The sequence below is a fragment of the Notechis scutatus genome, chromosome 2 (genome assembly GCF_049901735.1).
Source record: "Notechis scutatus isolate UNSWTSFEM ecotype Mainland chromosome 2, rNotScu1.2, whole genome shotgun sequence".
NCBI classification, from domain to species: Eukaryota; Metazoa; Chordata; class Lepidosauria; order Squamata; family Elapidae; genus Notechis; species Notechis scutatus.
Window position 1 is genome coordinate 106,391,402 of NC_142010.1, and position 16,856 is coordinate 106,408,257.

At 33.4% G+C, this 16,856-nt stretch overlaps 2 protein-coding genes across 2 annotated transcripts in view; one reads left to right on the forward strand and one right to left on the reverse strand.

Moving 5' to 3' along the window:
- Window positions 1-16,856, reverse strand: part of TBCD (tubulin folding cofactor D) — a 157,024-nt gene that overhangs the window by 97,719 nt on the left and 42,449 nt on the right. Inside the window, exons 12-14 of the mRNA XM_087955684.1 lie at window positions 16,510-16,570; window positions 15,398-15,472; window positions 13,493-13,587 (exon numbers count right to left, since the gene is read on the reverse strand). Of these exons, the coding sequence (XP_087811810.1) occupies window positions 13,493-13,587; window positions 15,398-15,472; window positions 16,510-16,570 (231 nt within the window). The remainder of the gene's footprint in view (window positions 1-13,492; window positions 13,588-15,397; window positions 15,473-16,509; window positions 16,571-16,856) is intronic.
- ZNF750 (zinc finger protein 750) lies at window positions 2,257-12,823 on the forward strand. Its single transcript, XM_026667603.2, has 3 exons — window positions 2,257-2,364; window positions 8,161-9,749; window positions 10,882-12,823. The coding sequence occupies exons 2-3, from the start codon at window positions 8,344-8,346 to the stop codon at window positions 11,582-11,584; spliced, it is 2,109 nt and encodes a 702-aa protein (XP_026523388.2). The 5' UTR covers window positions 2,257-2,364; window positions 8,161-8,343; the 3' UTR covers window positions 11,585-12,823.

Sequence of the window (16,856 nt, forward strand, 5' to 3'; positions counted from 1 at the left end):
AGGCACAATTGCTTAAGCCCGTCCATTTTTGTAAAGCACAACAAGAAGAGTTCTTTTCATGTTAAAGGATCATGTGGGGATTTGTAAAAAATACTGTTAAGAAATACACTTTTTGAAAATATGGAGCAGATTCCTTTTACATTTAAAAACATACATTTCCTACCACACACTTCCCATTTGGGTTAAGATTAGGGTTTGGACTACTGCAATGCACTCTATATGAGGCTGCCCTTGAAGAACATCTAGAATAGGGGTGTCAAACTTCCAGCCTGTGGGCCAGATGCATCACATGCTGGTCATGCCCACAGCTGGTTTAGTGAAGGGAGAAAAGTCATGATACGTCATGTGACATCACTGTGACGCTGTGAGTTTGACACCCCTGATCTAGAGGCTTCAGTTGGCTCAAAACCTAGCGGCATGTATGTGCAAATCCATATTTCTTTTGAGAGAGCTGAATTAGTTGCCAATTTGTTTCTGGGGCAAAAAGGTGCTGGTTATCAGCTGTAAAGCCCTTACATGGGGGCTATCTGATGGACCACATCTATCTACCTGGCCCACCAGAACAGAAAGGCAAGGCAAGTTGTGGGTCATAACTATCAAGGAAGTACATCTGGTAAAACCTAGGAAAAAGTCCTTCTCTGTGGTCATTGTCTCCCTTGGGAACATAATTCCCCCAGACATAAGATTGCCTCCTCCTTTGTTTTTCTACAAGGCTTTGTAAAAATGACTTTATCAGTGGGGACCACATTTGAAACTGATCAAATGGCTGCCTTTATTTCTGCCGCTGTGGATAGGGGAAAGTTTAAACTGTGAATTTTCAATTGTGGATTTTTAATGTTGTACACATCTGAAATTACTTGAGTTGCACAACTACATAACTTTGTATGTACAAATATGTAAGTATCTTTTCAAATTTAATATTAACTTTGGGCTCTAGCCTTACCTTTCCCATAATGTTCCAGATATAATGGACAACAATTCCGGTAATTACCAGACAGAATGTCATATATACCAGTGCTTATTTGGGATGATGGGACTCAAAGAGTCCATTCTATCCAGAGGTCATTATTATGGACAACACTATCACAGAACATTCAGAAAAGAAGCCATAAAAACTAAAATATTTCCATTTAATGGTTACACTATCAATTTTGTCAAATAATAATTATCCCCTCAAAAGAAGAAAAAACATAGACATATCATTAATTCAATGGAAACAACATTTTGTACAAAGAGTTTAAAATAAAAGTCCTTTCTTCTCTCTCTCCCTCCCTCCCTCCTTCCTTCCTTTCCTTGCTAGGTTCTCTGAGAGGCTTCCATCAATTAGAAATTTCAGAGTTTTCCCTGAAATTCCACCTGCTGCTTTGCTTAATAAAATTGTATTATTAATCTTTGCACTCAAGCAGCATCCTGGCATTAAGTCCTAGCTCTAAGAATCAAACTATATTCCATCTTTATCTCCTTAATGAATTTCTGCACTAAGAAAAGTGCTGGGAATACATGTGCAATTAAAAATGGGTTGTGACAACAAATGAGCCTCCTGTAAAATTGGATGCTCAGGCACTAAATTGATTTTTTCTCTCTTCGACAGGCTAAACACCAGTTTATTCATATATACAATAACACACAGTAATCATGTAATAATAGTACAGTTCTCACACAATATGCTCAGTGACTGTTAAAGAAAAAAAAATAACTTATTCAATGTCCTGCTGAAATGACTTGGTTCCACTTACAATCCTATGGCTGCCAACTGCTGACAAGCTTTGGCAGGTTTCTACAGCACAGTCTTGCCGTTTCTGGACAGAAGTTATCATGAGGACAAATGTAGGGGGGAGGTGGAGGTGGAAGCTGTGTTACAGAATACAAGTATTCTCGCCAAAAGACCTGGATAAGAAAATACAAACCAAGTCATGTCCTGGTTTGTAGCCTGCAATAATCATTTGGTCTTAGTTATGAACTCGCTGTTACTCAGAAATGATTTCAAAGATTTTAAACTAAGAAACATGCCTGTGTCATGTTCTATTCCCCTTGACAGGAGGCTATTCACTCAGAGAATAACACAAATACTGCTTGTTGAAGGCAACAGACATGACAGAAGTTCTGCTCAATAGCCCGAATGCTGAAGCAACATCAAATGAAAGCAATAGAGGAAAACACATGAACTGTAGCTTCAGGCTGAAGTAATATCAGGTGCATCTCTACACCCTCAAGGCTTAACTCCTACACTTTTAAGTCCCTCCCATTGAAACAGCCTCCTTCAGTTTCACTTAATCAGGCAGTGAACAGGTACTTCTCTCTCAACACTGACAGCAACAGTTTAATATTTCAGAACAACTTGGATCCGAGTGCCCAAACTCACAGGTAAGTTAACTTTCAGTCATTCAATAATTTACAAAAATGATATAAAAGAAAAGACTAGCAGCTAACTAAACTGTGTTAGTTAAGTGTATTCCTTAGCATGTTCTGCCTTTCTGGCAAAACACAGTTTTTCCAGTACAAGTGCATTATTCTTAAAAGCAGATTTATGATATAAGGTGTAATTTTTTATTTAAATCTGTACATTACTATATTACTTTGTCCAAGCTAAGGTGCTATTACAGCTATTGTTAAGATGAATTTATTAATTTTCAGTGTAAAATAAACTTTTAAGATTCCCTCATTCAACACATTCAAGTGAAGTATTCTTACTTGTTTAAATATTTAAATTAAAAAGCCAGGTTTTCTGTTGTATTCAAATAAGTATAGTATCAGTTGCTATGACAGTCATAATTAAGATGTTGTTAAGATGTGTGTGTGTGCATGAAATATGTGAGAGAAAAGTATACTGTCTTGCTAATTTACTTTGGAAAATAAATAAATGAATACCTGTTGTGATTAGTATAAAATGGGCTTAAGTTGCTTTAAAAATGTAGAACCAAATAATTCCTGTACTTGGAATTTATAAATGTAAAATCTTATTTCGTTATAGTTCGTGCTGACTTCTATAGAATTTATCCTTTTCCTCATTTTGTACCCATCATCATCAAGCATGCAAATTTTATTTTTGTTAATAAAAAACTGTCATTTTAGTTTTAAACATTAGCAATCTAGAAGGTGGAGTAGTTAATCACTGGAAAATCTGGGCTGGAATAAAACTCAGCAATCTCATTCTTGCAAAATGCTGGATAGGTGACTGTGGCATGATTTTAAGTTATGCAATAATGCCACATCACAATATTTTAATCATAGCATGCCCTTCTAAAATGTTCCACCTCAACAAAGACTCGTCACCTAGATCAATATCACAAAAAAGAATGCTGCAACAGCAGCAGACCATATGCATAATGTTCCTTAAAAATGATTGCGTAGCCAGCCATAGCTATGATATATTAAGCAAGATCATTACACCAATGTGCTCTAAAGAATATTTTGAAACAGCACTTTGAATGTTTTTAAAAAATGTAATGCTGTACATTGTGAAAGTATTATGATTATTTTTCAGTGCTGAATTCAAAATATTTACACAGGTAATAACAAAGGCTAACAGAAATTAATATAACTTTTGTCTTTTTAAAAGACCAAACAAGATTTCAAATTTACTCCCAAATCTATAAAGTCTCATCCTTTCCCAGGCATCACCACTGCCAGTGTAATTGGAAATACACAAAGGGTACTAGAATCAAAAAATATATGTCCACATATATCTAACTGGCACTAGCACTATTTCAGTTTAGATTGTTTTGTTTCACAAAAAGAGCAGTATGTATTTCATTTTAACTCTATTACTTATATTCTTTTTAAAAAAAAAACTGGGAATGGCAATTAATGATTTTATATGCCAAGCATAATTCAGAGTTATCACTAGCCTGTTCCTATTTTTTTTCTTCACTATAGTAAAAATAATCCACGTTCATTCCAAATATATTATGGAATCCTTAAGACTGCAATTCTATATTTATTCACAGGGGAATAAATATAGAATACATAGGTATGTTATTATTTACATAGATTTTTGCTGTAAAAATTATTTTGCACCCAGAGTTTGCCTTTTTCTATTTGAAATACCTAAAGAGATTTATTATTTCAAAAAAGTTTGATTAAGTTATATGTTATTGGAAAGATATATCTCAGAAACCGAGATGCAAGCTCCCATGCACATGATAATTAACCGTATAAATTCCAAGTTTACTTTAACTGTGCAATAAATTAATAGAAATTTAGTTTTAGCAAGGAAACACATACTACTTATTTTTTTCCCTTTTTTGTACTTCAAGAATTAATGGTGCATACTGAGCAACCTTTTATTGTATCTCAGTATACTCTTATATCAGAATATAAATTCAAGCTGCTATTGGCTTTGTAAACCTTGGGGACAGTTTGTTGTGGCAACAGTAACTTGAAGTATTATTTGCGCAGAGGCTTATAAATTAGTACAAAGGTTGGAAAGAATCTGGTAGCACCTTTCAGACTGACAAATTTTATTGAAAGGAATAAGTTTTTGTGGATTGTAATATCACATCATCAGATGCTAATTATTTCATTAATAAAATATGTCTGAAAACTTGTTATCAGACTCCTGACTTGGCTACAATAGACTACATAGCTTTCTTCACACAAAGCTAGCACAGAGGTATTTTAGGTATAAGTTGAACTCACCAAATATTGCACCTTATTTATACAGCATTATCTAAATTTTAAATTGCATTATTCAAGCACTATTTTGCTGCTTTATGATGGGTATTTTCTGTTAATATTGTCCAAATAAATTAGTGTGCATGTATAAATTAATTCAAGCAACTATGTCAGAAAGATAATATACTAACATTCACTTGCTATTTTAATTATCTTCCAAATTGCAATACTATTTTATATAGTTTCTATAGTAGAGCTTATGATTTTCAAATAGCTCCTATATTTAGTGGCACTTGCTTGAAGCATTCTAAATTTGGAAATAGCAGCTGAAAAAAAAGTCCCACCAAATTCTTCTTAAGCATCTTTTACATTCTAACCTGTATCAGGAGAAAATAAAAAATTACTTTTTTCAATTTAATGGAAAAGTATCACTAATAAACCAGTAATGAATTAAAGGGAAGCAAAATTCATTTAGAATGATATACACTTTGATATTGTAAATGATGGGTCAATATTTCATAATGAATAGAAAAATATTAAGTTCAAAAGTAACAGGAGAGGGTCAAGTGACATTGTAAAAGTTAAAACAAAGTATGGTGTGTGAATTTTCATTCACAAGTATGAATTTAAAAATCCAGGAAGACATAAAGTTTTATTGACATATATTTGTTTTTAAGGAATTACAAATTTTATAGCTTAATTTGTAATCACACATGTATAATATTTTACATTGAAAATTAATATTAGATATTCTGCATTTACTTTAGTTTGTAGTTTAAACATTAATGGGAAAAAACTTTTCAAGAAATTGTAAAGCCATCATTTCCCTGTATTACTGTAGTTTCGGGTAACATACAGTATGTGGTTTTGCAACAGTCATCATTTTGATAATAGTGCTTACAGTTCATGATGAAATCATCACTTTTTAGATCTCTGCCATAACACATCTATAAAATCATGAGAACATGACTCTGAGAGATTCTCACGCCTTCAGAATCAGTACACATAGTGGAACAAGTTAATACAAGCCCGTCTGACTTATCTGCAGAGCAAATCACCAGCCTGTATTAAAAGTATCCATTTGTTTTATTTCTAAGAGAAAGCAAGAAAATTATGCCTTTATAAATCAATGGATGCTGGACTCTTATTTTTTATACCTTAGAGACCAGCCATGCTACACAACAGTGAGTTCGTTAGTAACATCATTATAAACAACAAAGAAACTGCAACAAGACGTCATTCCATAACTTAACATCAGACTCACTGTGGGATGTTGCAAATTATGCATATTAGCCGGTCCTTAAATATTTGCTTAGGCTGCTTAAAAAGCTTGTTTGCTCTCTAGTAGAGCTGGGTCAGCTCTCCAGGATGGAGTCAATCCCACTCCACCCTACTTCTCCCTAGCATAGAATCTCTTCCTCTTTCCCTAACTGGCTTGACTGGATTATGCTCAAGCTTCTACTTTTGTTAACAGTACCTGCCTTCTCTTCACATAGTCTCATCCACCTACAGTTCCCTCTCCCTCTGCTTTCATCTTTTCCCTGTCACATCCTGAGTGGATAGTCTTCCAGTGCTGTTTGTAAGAGTTCTCTTTAATTAATTCAACCAGAATTTCAGGTAGGAAACACCCCTGAACCTCAGGTCAGTTAATTAGGGTGCTAGTCCAGACTTAGGTGCTTCCCCTTAGGGCAATCTTGTTTGTAAAGGCTAAGTTTCTTCTAAATTAGCTTCACTTTTCTCATACTTGTAATTTATTTGGATTCAGGGGCAAACCCATACAGTTAAGTTTGAGTATGGCATCAAGTTATTCAGGGTGGAGAGAGTCACAGCAAATGATGAAGATCTTTACAGTGAGGAATGTGTGGCAAAAAGTTCAAAGAGATTCAGTATTGACAGTAAAGGGCAGAATGATCACTTCACATATAAATGGCTGTATCTCCTCTTATAGAGGGAGCTATGTCTTGCCCAGGAAAGATATTTTAGAACTTTGATGATAAATCACTAAAATATAAATGCAAGATATATCAGAAAGGGAAAATAAAGACTCAATTCTATGTTGTAAAACAATGGCCCCCAACCTTTGGGGTACCAATTCTGTGGAGTGGTTTTTCTGCGGATGGTAGAAGGCGTAGTTTCATGTGCTGCCTGCATCCTGTGGATGGGGCTTTGCTTGTTTGCAAGGCCTGGTTTCTGGCATGCTGCAGCTGGGTATTGGTCCATGGATCAGGGATTGGGGATCTCTGCTGTAGAATAAGTTATAAAATTTATAAGCTACTTCTGAAATATTTTTACATAAATTTACAGGATAATTTTTAAATACCCTATAAAAATAAATATGGTCGTAGATAAGGTAAAGCAGCTACAATATTCTAATGAATAATGTACCCTCTACAAAGAAAAAAATAAAATATTTGGAATTATAAATTTAGAAGATTTTTTTTTTAAAGGAACATAATAGACATATATGTCTTGACATGTATGTGACTTGACAAGAAATAAGTTTTTTTTCTCATCATACCAATAGCTTAATCATACAATGAAGCTAATATGCTATATTCAAAAATAACAAATGCAATGTTCAGAATTGATTAATTTTATAGCTTAGCTTACCATTTCACATGGGGTAAAGATGGCTAATAATAAAATATAAAACAAATTACACAAATAAGACAAAGTGCTAAAACACAATGAAATATATATATGTGTGTGTTTGTATTATACACACACACACACACACACACATATATTTCATTGTGTTCTAGCACTTTGTCTTATTTGTATAAGTTTCCATGTGTTTTCCCTTTGCCATTTCATTCTCTGCATTAGGATAAAAAGAAATAATAAGTTGAGAAATATCTGAAAAATTGTGATGTATTACTTCACATTACTCAGATTACATGTTATTAATGTGGCTTTTGAAAAGCAAATAGACACATTCAGGAAAAAGAAGTTCAGTAAATGGCTATTAAACAAGACATCTAAATATCATTCCGCTCAAAGATAGTATACTGGGAATAATCTTCATCCTGTTGACCTACTTATACCCTTCTCCAAAGATTCTATTTCCTCACAAGGTTGTTCAGTTTTGTTCAGTTTCAGATGCTTTCCTGAATATTTTCATTTTTATCCCAGAATATTTGGCCATAGCATAAATACCATGTCATTTTCAAGATATAAGTCTTCCAGAACAGAAAACGATCCACACATTTTAGGTACCTGCCAGAGAACAATGGAAAATTCAGAGCCAGGATAGTGTAGCCTTTAAGATTTTAGATTAGAAACAGAGAGATTCAAGCTGAAGCCCACTCTCAGCCATAGAAACTCAATGTGTGACTTTCAGACCAACCTAACCGACAAGTTGTTGCTGTGGAGAAAAAAAAGTGGAAATCATAGGATTCAGCTTCAGCTCAAGAGGAAAGGTGGAATAGTTACATAATGAATATATTCTAAATAAATAAATGACAATGTCTCAGGTCCAGAAGATAGAGATATGCATATCCTTATAAAAAGACTCTAATGTTTCTAACACTAATTTTTGTATTACAGTTTTCTGTTTGCAAGGGCCGTTATTTCCTGACACTTCCAAAACTGCCTTCATATCAAATCTTTTGGAAAGCTCTTCTTTGAGCTGGAAGAAACAATAAAAAGCACAAATTAATTTTAAACTAACTAAAGCTCTGTTAACTAATTGTTATAAGGACAATCCTAAACGTAACATCAGACTACAAGATGAGCCTCCTCAAAGAGCGCAAACCAAAAAAACCTCATTATATCCCCAGACCTCCAGGAAAACCATTTAAATACAAGTGCTTTCAGTGCCCCTTTACCTGCAATGAGAAATCACATCTTTTTAACCATATGAAATATGGGCTTTGCAAAAACTCCATTACGCTGGTGACAGAACAAGATCGTGTTGTCAAATGTTCAAAGTCAAATTCTTTGGAGACGAAGCAGATCACTCAGGTAGACACTGCAGCCAAACCAACTTCTTCCAAGGTCCTCTCAAATTTTGATTCTAAACCTCAATATGCATTTGCCAAAGATGACTCCAAGGAAAATATGGAAATTCAAAACCAAGTGACAACTATATCAGTAAATGGACCAAAACCATCCACTGAAAAGGAACTAACTCTTCTTTGTAATGAAGAAGAAAGTACAATCAATGTACAGTCTGTTCTTGAAGGCATCGTAAGGCCTTCTGCATTTGTTCCAGTGGGAGAGCATCGGCACAATAAAGACAATAATGATATGTCTCAATTAAGTTCTCTTTCCGATTCAAATAAAGGCTCTTCCTTTCCCACAAAGTCAGCCTTTCATGCTCCAAACAATCTATGGAAAACAGGTGGTACAATTATTACTCCAGAGTTTAATCATAAAATTACACCTGCAAAAGGTTTCACTTCCATTCCATCTTATGTACAACCCATGATTCCAGAATATTCACCTTCACTGTATGAACATGGATTAGCTATCTATGCACCTTACTTCCTATCAGGAAACTCTCATGAGTGTGAAAGTTCAGTGTTATCTGTCTACGGTTCTCAAGATCAAAGACATTTTCTTCCTCATCCAGGACCACTTCCTAAACCAATCAATCCAGCAACATATGAACACTACCGCTTATTCCAGCCATATCGTCCAAATCTTTCAGTGCCATATGGATTTTGTAGGCCAACAGAATCAGCATTTTACAGGCTGCCACACATTGCAGATATTAACAGAGACACAAATTCTCATTTAATGGAAGAAACCTTGCTCTATCCGCATTCTTCAAGTCCAGCCAGGTTATCACCACAAAATTCTCATAAAAAAACAGATGACTATGAAAAGGAAATACCTATGCTGCATAACAAAGGTCATTCTAAAGAAGATCAAAATGAAAGAGAAAATGCCAAAATGAGCCCTCGTGCTGGAAGTGCAGCAACTGGGTCCCCAGGAAGACCCAGCCCGACAAACTTCACTCAAACTAGCCATGGTTGTGAAGGCCTATTTGATCTTTCTAATAAGTCATCTTCAGTTATTAACAAATGTGATCAACCTGAAGAAAGCTTTACAGCATTCAGACCTGTGAGGAAAAGTACAGAACAATCTCCTCCGCCTGTATCAAAGGAAGATAAAGAAAACTCTCCTAAAAGGTAAAATGTCAAATGTCCTTTTAAAACATTTTTTTTCCTGTTAAAGTCTATGGTGAAAGCAAACATGCCCTCAAGATACATTACATAGGGCCTCCTAGGACATATTTCATTACTTGTCAAACTGGAAAATACACAGCAAGTAGGAAATACATGGGCTGCAACTATATATAGCTGGGTGGGAAAATTTATTTTAAAACAGTGGGGGGGGAAAATATTCTTACAAGGGTTACATACCAGTGAGCAAGGCCAGGGCTATCCTAATTCGAACTTTTTTCCTTAAATTCACCACTACCTCTCTTTTGTGTGGCCCTGGTCTAATAATTTGCTGTTCTGAGTGCTGAATGAGGAAAAAGACATTTCTCTTCACCCTAGGCAGTGTTTGAGAACAAAATTATATAAATATAGTAATATGATGCAAACCCAGTCAATATAAACAAACACCAGAAGAATCTATGGAATAATATAACATTTTGATTTTTTTTAAAAAGGATTAAGCATTGAATATTTCATTTCATGAAAGCAGATTCTAGACCAGCCTTTTAAAAGCTTTTTATTCTGGAGGAACATTTGAAATAACTTTTAGATTTCAGGGGAACCCCTGCATAAAAAAGCATTTTACAATAGGCAGTATATAACAATGGCCTAAATGGCCTCTTCCCATTCTGTATTTTTAACATGTTTTACTTCCAACAATCATTATACAGTAGGCCTCTCCAAAGTGAACATTTACTTATTTTTAACAGAATTATCAGAAAATCCTTGCTACATTCAGATATACATTGATAAAGCATAATACTTAATCATAATGAAATATATATTTCTCAGTATATACGATGCACAGATTGACTTCATAGTTTTCTTTTATGCAATCATCTTAACTTTTCGTGAAAATAAGCCAAAATGTATGAATTCCTCACATGTCACCTGAGATTTAAAACTACGTCGCACATGCAAAAATATTAATCAGGTAAGCAAATGCATTTGCAATGATGTGTGTGTCTGTGTGTAACTATGATATAATTTTTCTAATAGCTTATATACAAGCAATTTGTTTCATATCTAATTCAAAGTATCTACCTCATTTAAGTATTTTGCCAAATTAGACAATAACGTTTTCCATTTTTCCTCTCAGTAGTGACATCGGTAATGAAAAGGAAAATGTACAGCATGGAAATGATAATAATGACGATACTTTGTCCAGTTCCGAAGATGATTCAGATGATTCACCACTTAATCTTTCCAAGAAACCAGATGCAAACTTAGTCGATACACATACATATACAAGCACTTTCCCAACAGAAAACCAGAACTGCATGGAACTGCAGGAAATGCCTTTGAACCTTTCAGTGAAAGACAACTATCACGTAAATTTAAGTCTCCAGAACTCACTATATGAAACTAAAGATCATAACCTTCAAAAAGTTGAAAATAAAGATTTGGGGACAGAAATATGTAACCCTAAGAACCAAGCAGATAAAGGTTCCTTCAGTAAGTCTCTTTCTGTGATGCCTATAAAAGAAGTGCAGGAACCAAGGACAATTGAGAGTTGTGATGAGCAGAAACAAACTGCAGCCGTTGCTCTCTGTCAATTAGCTTCCTACAGTCCAAGTACAGTTCAAAAAGAGAGCACAGAGAAAAATATGCAAGAGAACAATTCTCAATATAGAGATTCCATTGCTGAACCACCCGAAACTCAGAATAATCATTGTAAAAAAGCAAAAGGACAAAAAAGGACCAATCACAGAGAAGCAACAAAAGTATCAGGAACCAAAAGAGTAAGAACAAATGAATGCAGTCGAGTGTTCACTTTGAGAAAGAGAACAAGGATAACATAATATTGTTCCACCAAATATCCAGTAGAGTTCATATGTACACTATCCAACAAAAATAACTAAACATTTTTTTCAGTACCAATTTTTTTATTTTTACTTTGCAGATTCATTTATTCTATTCAATTGAACTATGTAAATATTAAAATGTTTTGTATATACATTTTAAAGTAACCGAAATGTCTCATAATCATACCTTTTTAAAGTGAACATTTAAATGTAAAACTGAAGCTAAATGATAATTTCTTAAATGCACTATTGTAGAAACATGTTTCATAAATGCACTATTGGGAAAACAATTTATTACAAAAATAGAGCTTCTAGAAGTACATTTTGGATATAATAAGAGTGTTCTATCTGTCTCTGACTAATTTTATTTTCAAATCTTTCTATGTTTTTTGTTATCCAGTGTATTTTTGCTGTTTTATTAATATTTTAAGAATGAAAATTTCCAATTGCTTAAGATTAGTGTTATTGAATTCTCATTGATAATATATTAGAGCACTCATATTAAACTTTCTAAATTACAGTTTTGGTATTGTGTTTTTCCCAAGTCAAATGGCCCAATATAAAAATGTTATGGTTGAAATTTTAAGGCCTAAATTAATTGAATTAATTAAAATGTAGGACTTAAACAAAGTAGGGTCCCACACAAATGCTTACATGTTTGATAAACTGCAACTTGAGGTCCCAAGTACTGAGCGAAATGCAAATCAAGAAATTATTTATTTCAACCCATATTAGAAGGAATCTTGTGTTGTGAATTCTTTATTTTATATCCATATGAGTTTGTAGCACTAAAGAGATTGCATACTATAAGTATCAGTGAATGTTTCATAGACTTGTTTGTAATAATAATTTTCCATTTCACATGTTATAGTAATTTTTCTGCTTATTACGATAATGTTATTTATATTGTAGCAAAAAATAACTTGCAAAGAAACAAACCATAAAGGCTACAGATGAATCTTAAGTATCATTATGAATATTCCTCAGAAAGTTACAACATTAATGTATCTTTGTTACCAGTTGTAACAATGTTTAGCTGGGGAAGAATAGATCACTCTATTTCTGATTCATGTCAATGTTGTATTTCTTTGGTATATATTCCATTTCTAGTGTAAAATTCATTTTTTTAAAAATGCACAAAAATCAAATATGTATTCTAAAATCTGTATTTAAATATTATTTATGTACATATAGTGAATATTTTCCAGTAAAATATACCTTTCTAAGTGTAATTTACTGAAGTATATGCATTTTAGTATATTTCATCCTAAAATACATCTTTCTTTCATTATATTTTTAACCATCAAAATTACAAAATTCAAAGAAGTCCTTGAAATGTAAATCATAGCAACTCATTTTTCTTTCGATCAGAATTGAAGGAAAGTCACATTGTTCAAGAATCCCTGTATTTACATGGGATACAAATGGAATATATAAATAGTTTGACCATTATCCAGAGGCATTAAAATGTTAAGTCTTTAGAGAACTTGCCATGTATGATAAGTGATTAATGAAGATTGTGCAGGTAGTTCTTACTTAATGATGGTAACTGACAACTTTTACTAAAGAAGATAGCTAGTGCTGTTATTATCTTAAACAATAAGAAAGGAACATCTAGGTGGCTAGGATATAAATTTCTCCCAGACTCTGAAAATACAAACAACTATATAGGCTACGGTGACTGATGGTATCACCTCCCCCTAATGAGACACTTTGCATGTCTAAAATAATTCAGAAGGAGAGGCAGCAATGGCACTCCCTAAGCTTTGGAAAGCTAGACTACTGCCTACCTAGTCTTAGTCAAAAACTGGCTCAGATTATTAACATATAATTATACCAAATCAAAATCTAACTTTATTTTGAAGAGTTTTATTTTTGGTTCAACTCAGTTTAAAAAACACTTACCATCTGATAGCCGGGAAGGAAGTAACAAGCCTCTTCTTCCCAATTCTGCCAGTGCCAAACATCCACCATGCCACGCATTATCCGTTTCCTGAAAACTACAGTTTTAGAAAACAGGGTTAAGATGATTTTTTCCTAATTTTTCTTGACTATTGCAACGTGCTCTACATGGAACTGCCCTTGAAAAGCATCCAAAAGCTTCAGTAAGTGCAAAATGCAGCAGCCCCCATGGTTTTGTGCAAACCTCGGTTTGCACATGTATCACCTCTCCTGCGGGAACTGCATTGGTTGACGATTTGCTTTCGGATGCAATTCAGGGTCTTGGTTGTCACCTTTAAAGCCCTCCATGGCTTGGGACCAGATTATCTGAGGGATCGTCTCTTGCCAGTCACATCTACCTGACCCACAAGAATGGGGAGGCAAGGAATATTGCGGATCCCATCCCCTAGGGAGATACATCTGGCAAGATCCAGAAGAAAGGCCTTCTCTGTGGGGGCTCCCTCCCTCTGGAACATTATTACCTCAGACATTGGACTGGTCCCTATGCTAACACTCTTTTGGAAAGTGCTGAAGACGTAGTTCTATCAGTGGGCGTGGGGAACCCAGAGTGGGATGGAGCCCATTAAATGGTTTGTATGAAAGTGTGTTGTCGCTGGGGTGGGAGGGGGTTATTATTTTACTAATTTATTATTTTATTATTTTTATTTCTTTTATACGGTTTTTATATCCGTGTAAACTGTCTTGAGTCGCCATGTGCAAGTAGGCAGCAATATAAAATTTCTACAATAAATAAAATAAACAATTCTGATTTTTAAAATGTCTTACATGATGCTGTGTAATTATGCAGCAAAACATAAAATCAAATATTTTCTTTAAATATGTCACTATGAATCAATCTAACAAAAATCCCAAAGTGACACTTCACTTTTCCCCTTTTTTTATAAGTTGCATTGGTGTACATTAGGTTTTTTTAAAAATATTTAAACAATTATCTTTCTATGCTCAATAGCAGAGGTCCCAAACTTTGGCAGTTCATGGTGCCTTTAATGCCTTGACAATTTTTTTCACAACCCTAGGTCTAAACCATGAACTACCTTAAGCTAGTAATTTGCAATCCTGCAGCATCCATGTGAATTTCCTAAGGTGCCCTGGCATAACAGTACCAAGTAAATCTCGATAGAAAGTGGACACTATAAGAATCTGAAACCTCCTAGTCCTAAAAAAAAAAAAAGATTGAGATTGTAATCTAAAACATTATAACCAATTTTAACAGGAAAAATAAGATTCAAATCAAAAACATACTAAAAATAAGTATCAGATTTAGAATAAACCAAGATATTAAACCAACATGTAAATATGATTTCATATTTTGCATCAACCTGTTTCTCAATTAAGGAAAAAACAAGATACCTATCAAGAATTGTGGATTTTCCAGGTACAAAAAATGGTGATAAGAATTAGAGCATTTGAAGATGAAATCTATTATCTCATTTCTAGCAATGAATTGTTGGTCTGTGCTGTTTGTTAAAAAACATTTTGTGATAAAGCGGAAATGAAGACTTTCAAGCATCAAATCAGCAGCATTTTAGAGAACAGTTTTCTTTATAACAAAATTTGTTAACCCTGTGGAGCCTAACTCTTCCAGTCTAAATTTGGAGACACCATTCATCTTTATTTTGCACATTTCCTAGTTCTATGATAGTATTTTGTTAGATGAAATACTAAAAATGTAGACTCTTTCTTACATCTATATATGTAGGTATCAAACCAAATAATTAAATTAGATACTGTGAGTTGAGCTTTTAAAAATATATTTCCATTTTGGAATCTAACTTCTATGCTTCTGCTTGATAAAGTTTTTGTGGATAAAATTTCATTTCTGAAAAAAAAAAAAATGCAAAGTATTACCTGAAGCAGTCTAATACAGACCCAACAACATCATCAGCTAACTCTTTTGGCAGCCTTCCAGTCAACCTGCCAATCCTGAAAAAGCAACAGCACTTCATTAAGACTTTCAACAATCTATGTTTGCCATGTTCTTCATAAACATACCTATGGTCCTGAAATCTGAGCTTTGTAATTTTGAAACTCAAATCTATAATTCTGTAATATATATTGATCAAACAAATTTAATTTCAACTGAAGATTAAATAGATTTTTTTTTCTGCATTCTCTACAGCATAGACATGCCAAAGTAGATAACCTGTAATATTTCTCCTATCATCAGATCAAACTCCTATAAATACATTTCTGGTATGTTCCTATGCTACAGTCTCTGATCCATTTATAAGAAGGCAAGACACATAGCAGGCCCCAGTAAATCCTTATATTATTTGCTGTAGTAAGTGGTCTTATTTTATTTCTGGATTCTGGATTCAGAAATATGAAGAAGTAAATGTTTTTAGATATGCACTGTTTATTACTTTGGAAATCTTTGTCACAAAATGAAGAAAAAGCATGTGTAAATACAGTCCATTTTCATTTAAATACATAGGGATTGTTATTCAACACTAAACAAAGGCTCATAATAATAATTTATTAAACTTTTAAATTACCCAATTCTCAACCATTAAGGGCAGCTCACAGCAATCAAACAAATTGCAATAAAGAATTTACATCTCAATGTAATTGCTTCCCAGTGTTTGGGACATGAATTTATTTATTTATTTATTTATTTATTTATTTATTTATTTATTTATTTATTTATAACAATGTATTTTTATAACTAATGAAATTGGCTATGGCTATCAATATAACTACTGAAAATAGCTTCAGTATTTTTAAATAGGAAATACTAAATAATACTAAATAAATAAAGCATAAGAAAAGAAGTCAAACTTTAGAATATAATTCAAACATGAAAAATTAAATATTGCAACAAAAATCAAATGAATCCATAAGCAAGGTCTTTGTTTTGTTATATTATACAGAACATTTAATAGCACTGTGTTCCATATCATTCTAGTTACCAATATTTATAGATTAAATTGTGTAAATCAGTTTAACTAAAGAACACATACCCTTTTGCTGCAGACCATCTCACAATAGTATCTTTGTCTTTTAATCCAATCAACAATTGCTCTGTGAAAAAATGTTTTTAAAAAGATAACATGAATTCAAGGCAGCCAAATATTGTCTTTCTCTTGGCACTTCTAGTTTCATTAGGATACATCTCGAAATCTTACTGGAGTGGTAAGGATAGTGATTTGTTCCTAAACATGATTTTGTAAGAAAAATCATGTTTGTTTGTTTGTTTTATTGGATCTGGTGCAAATATGTTTAAACACTTCTTTATAATGAAGATTAAATTAATTATGCGGGAAAAGTCAATGGGCATGAAAGGGAGGGACTCATAATTCAATGTCAA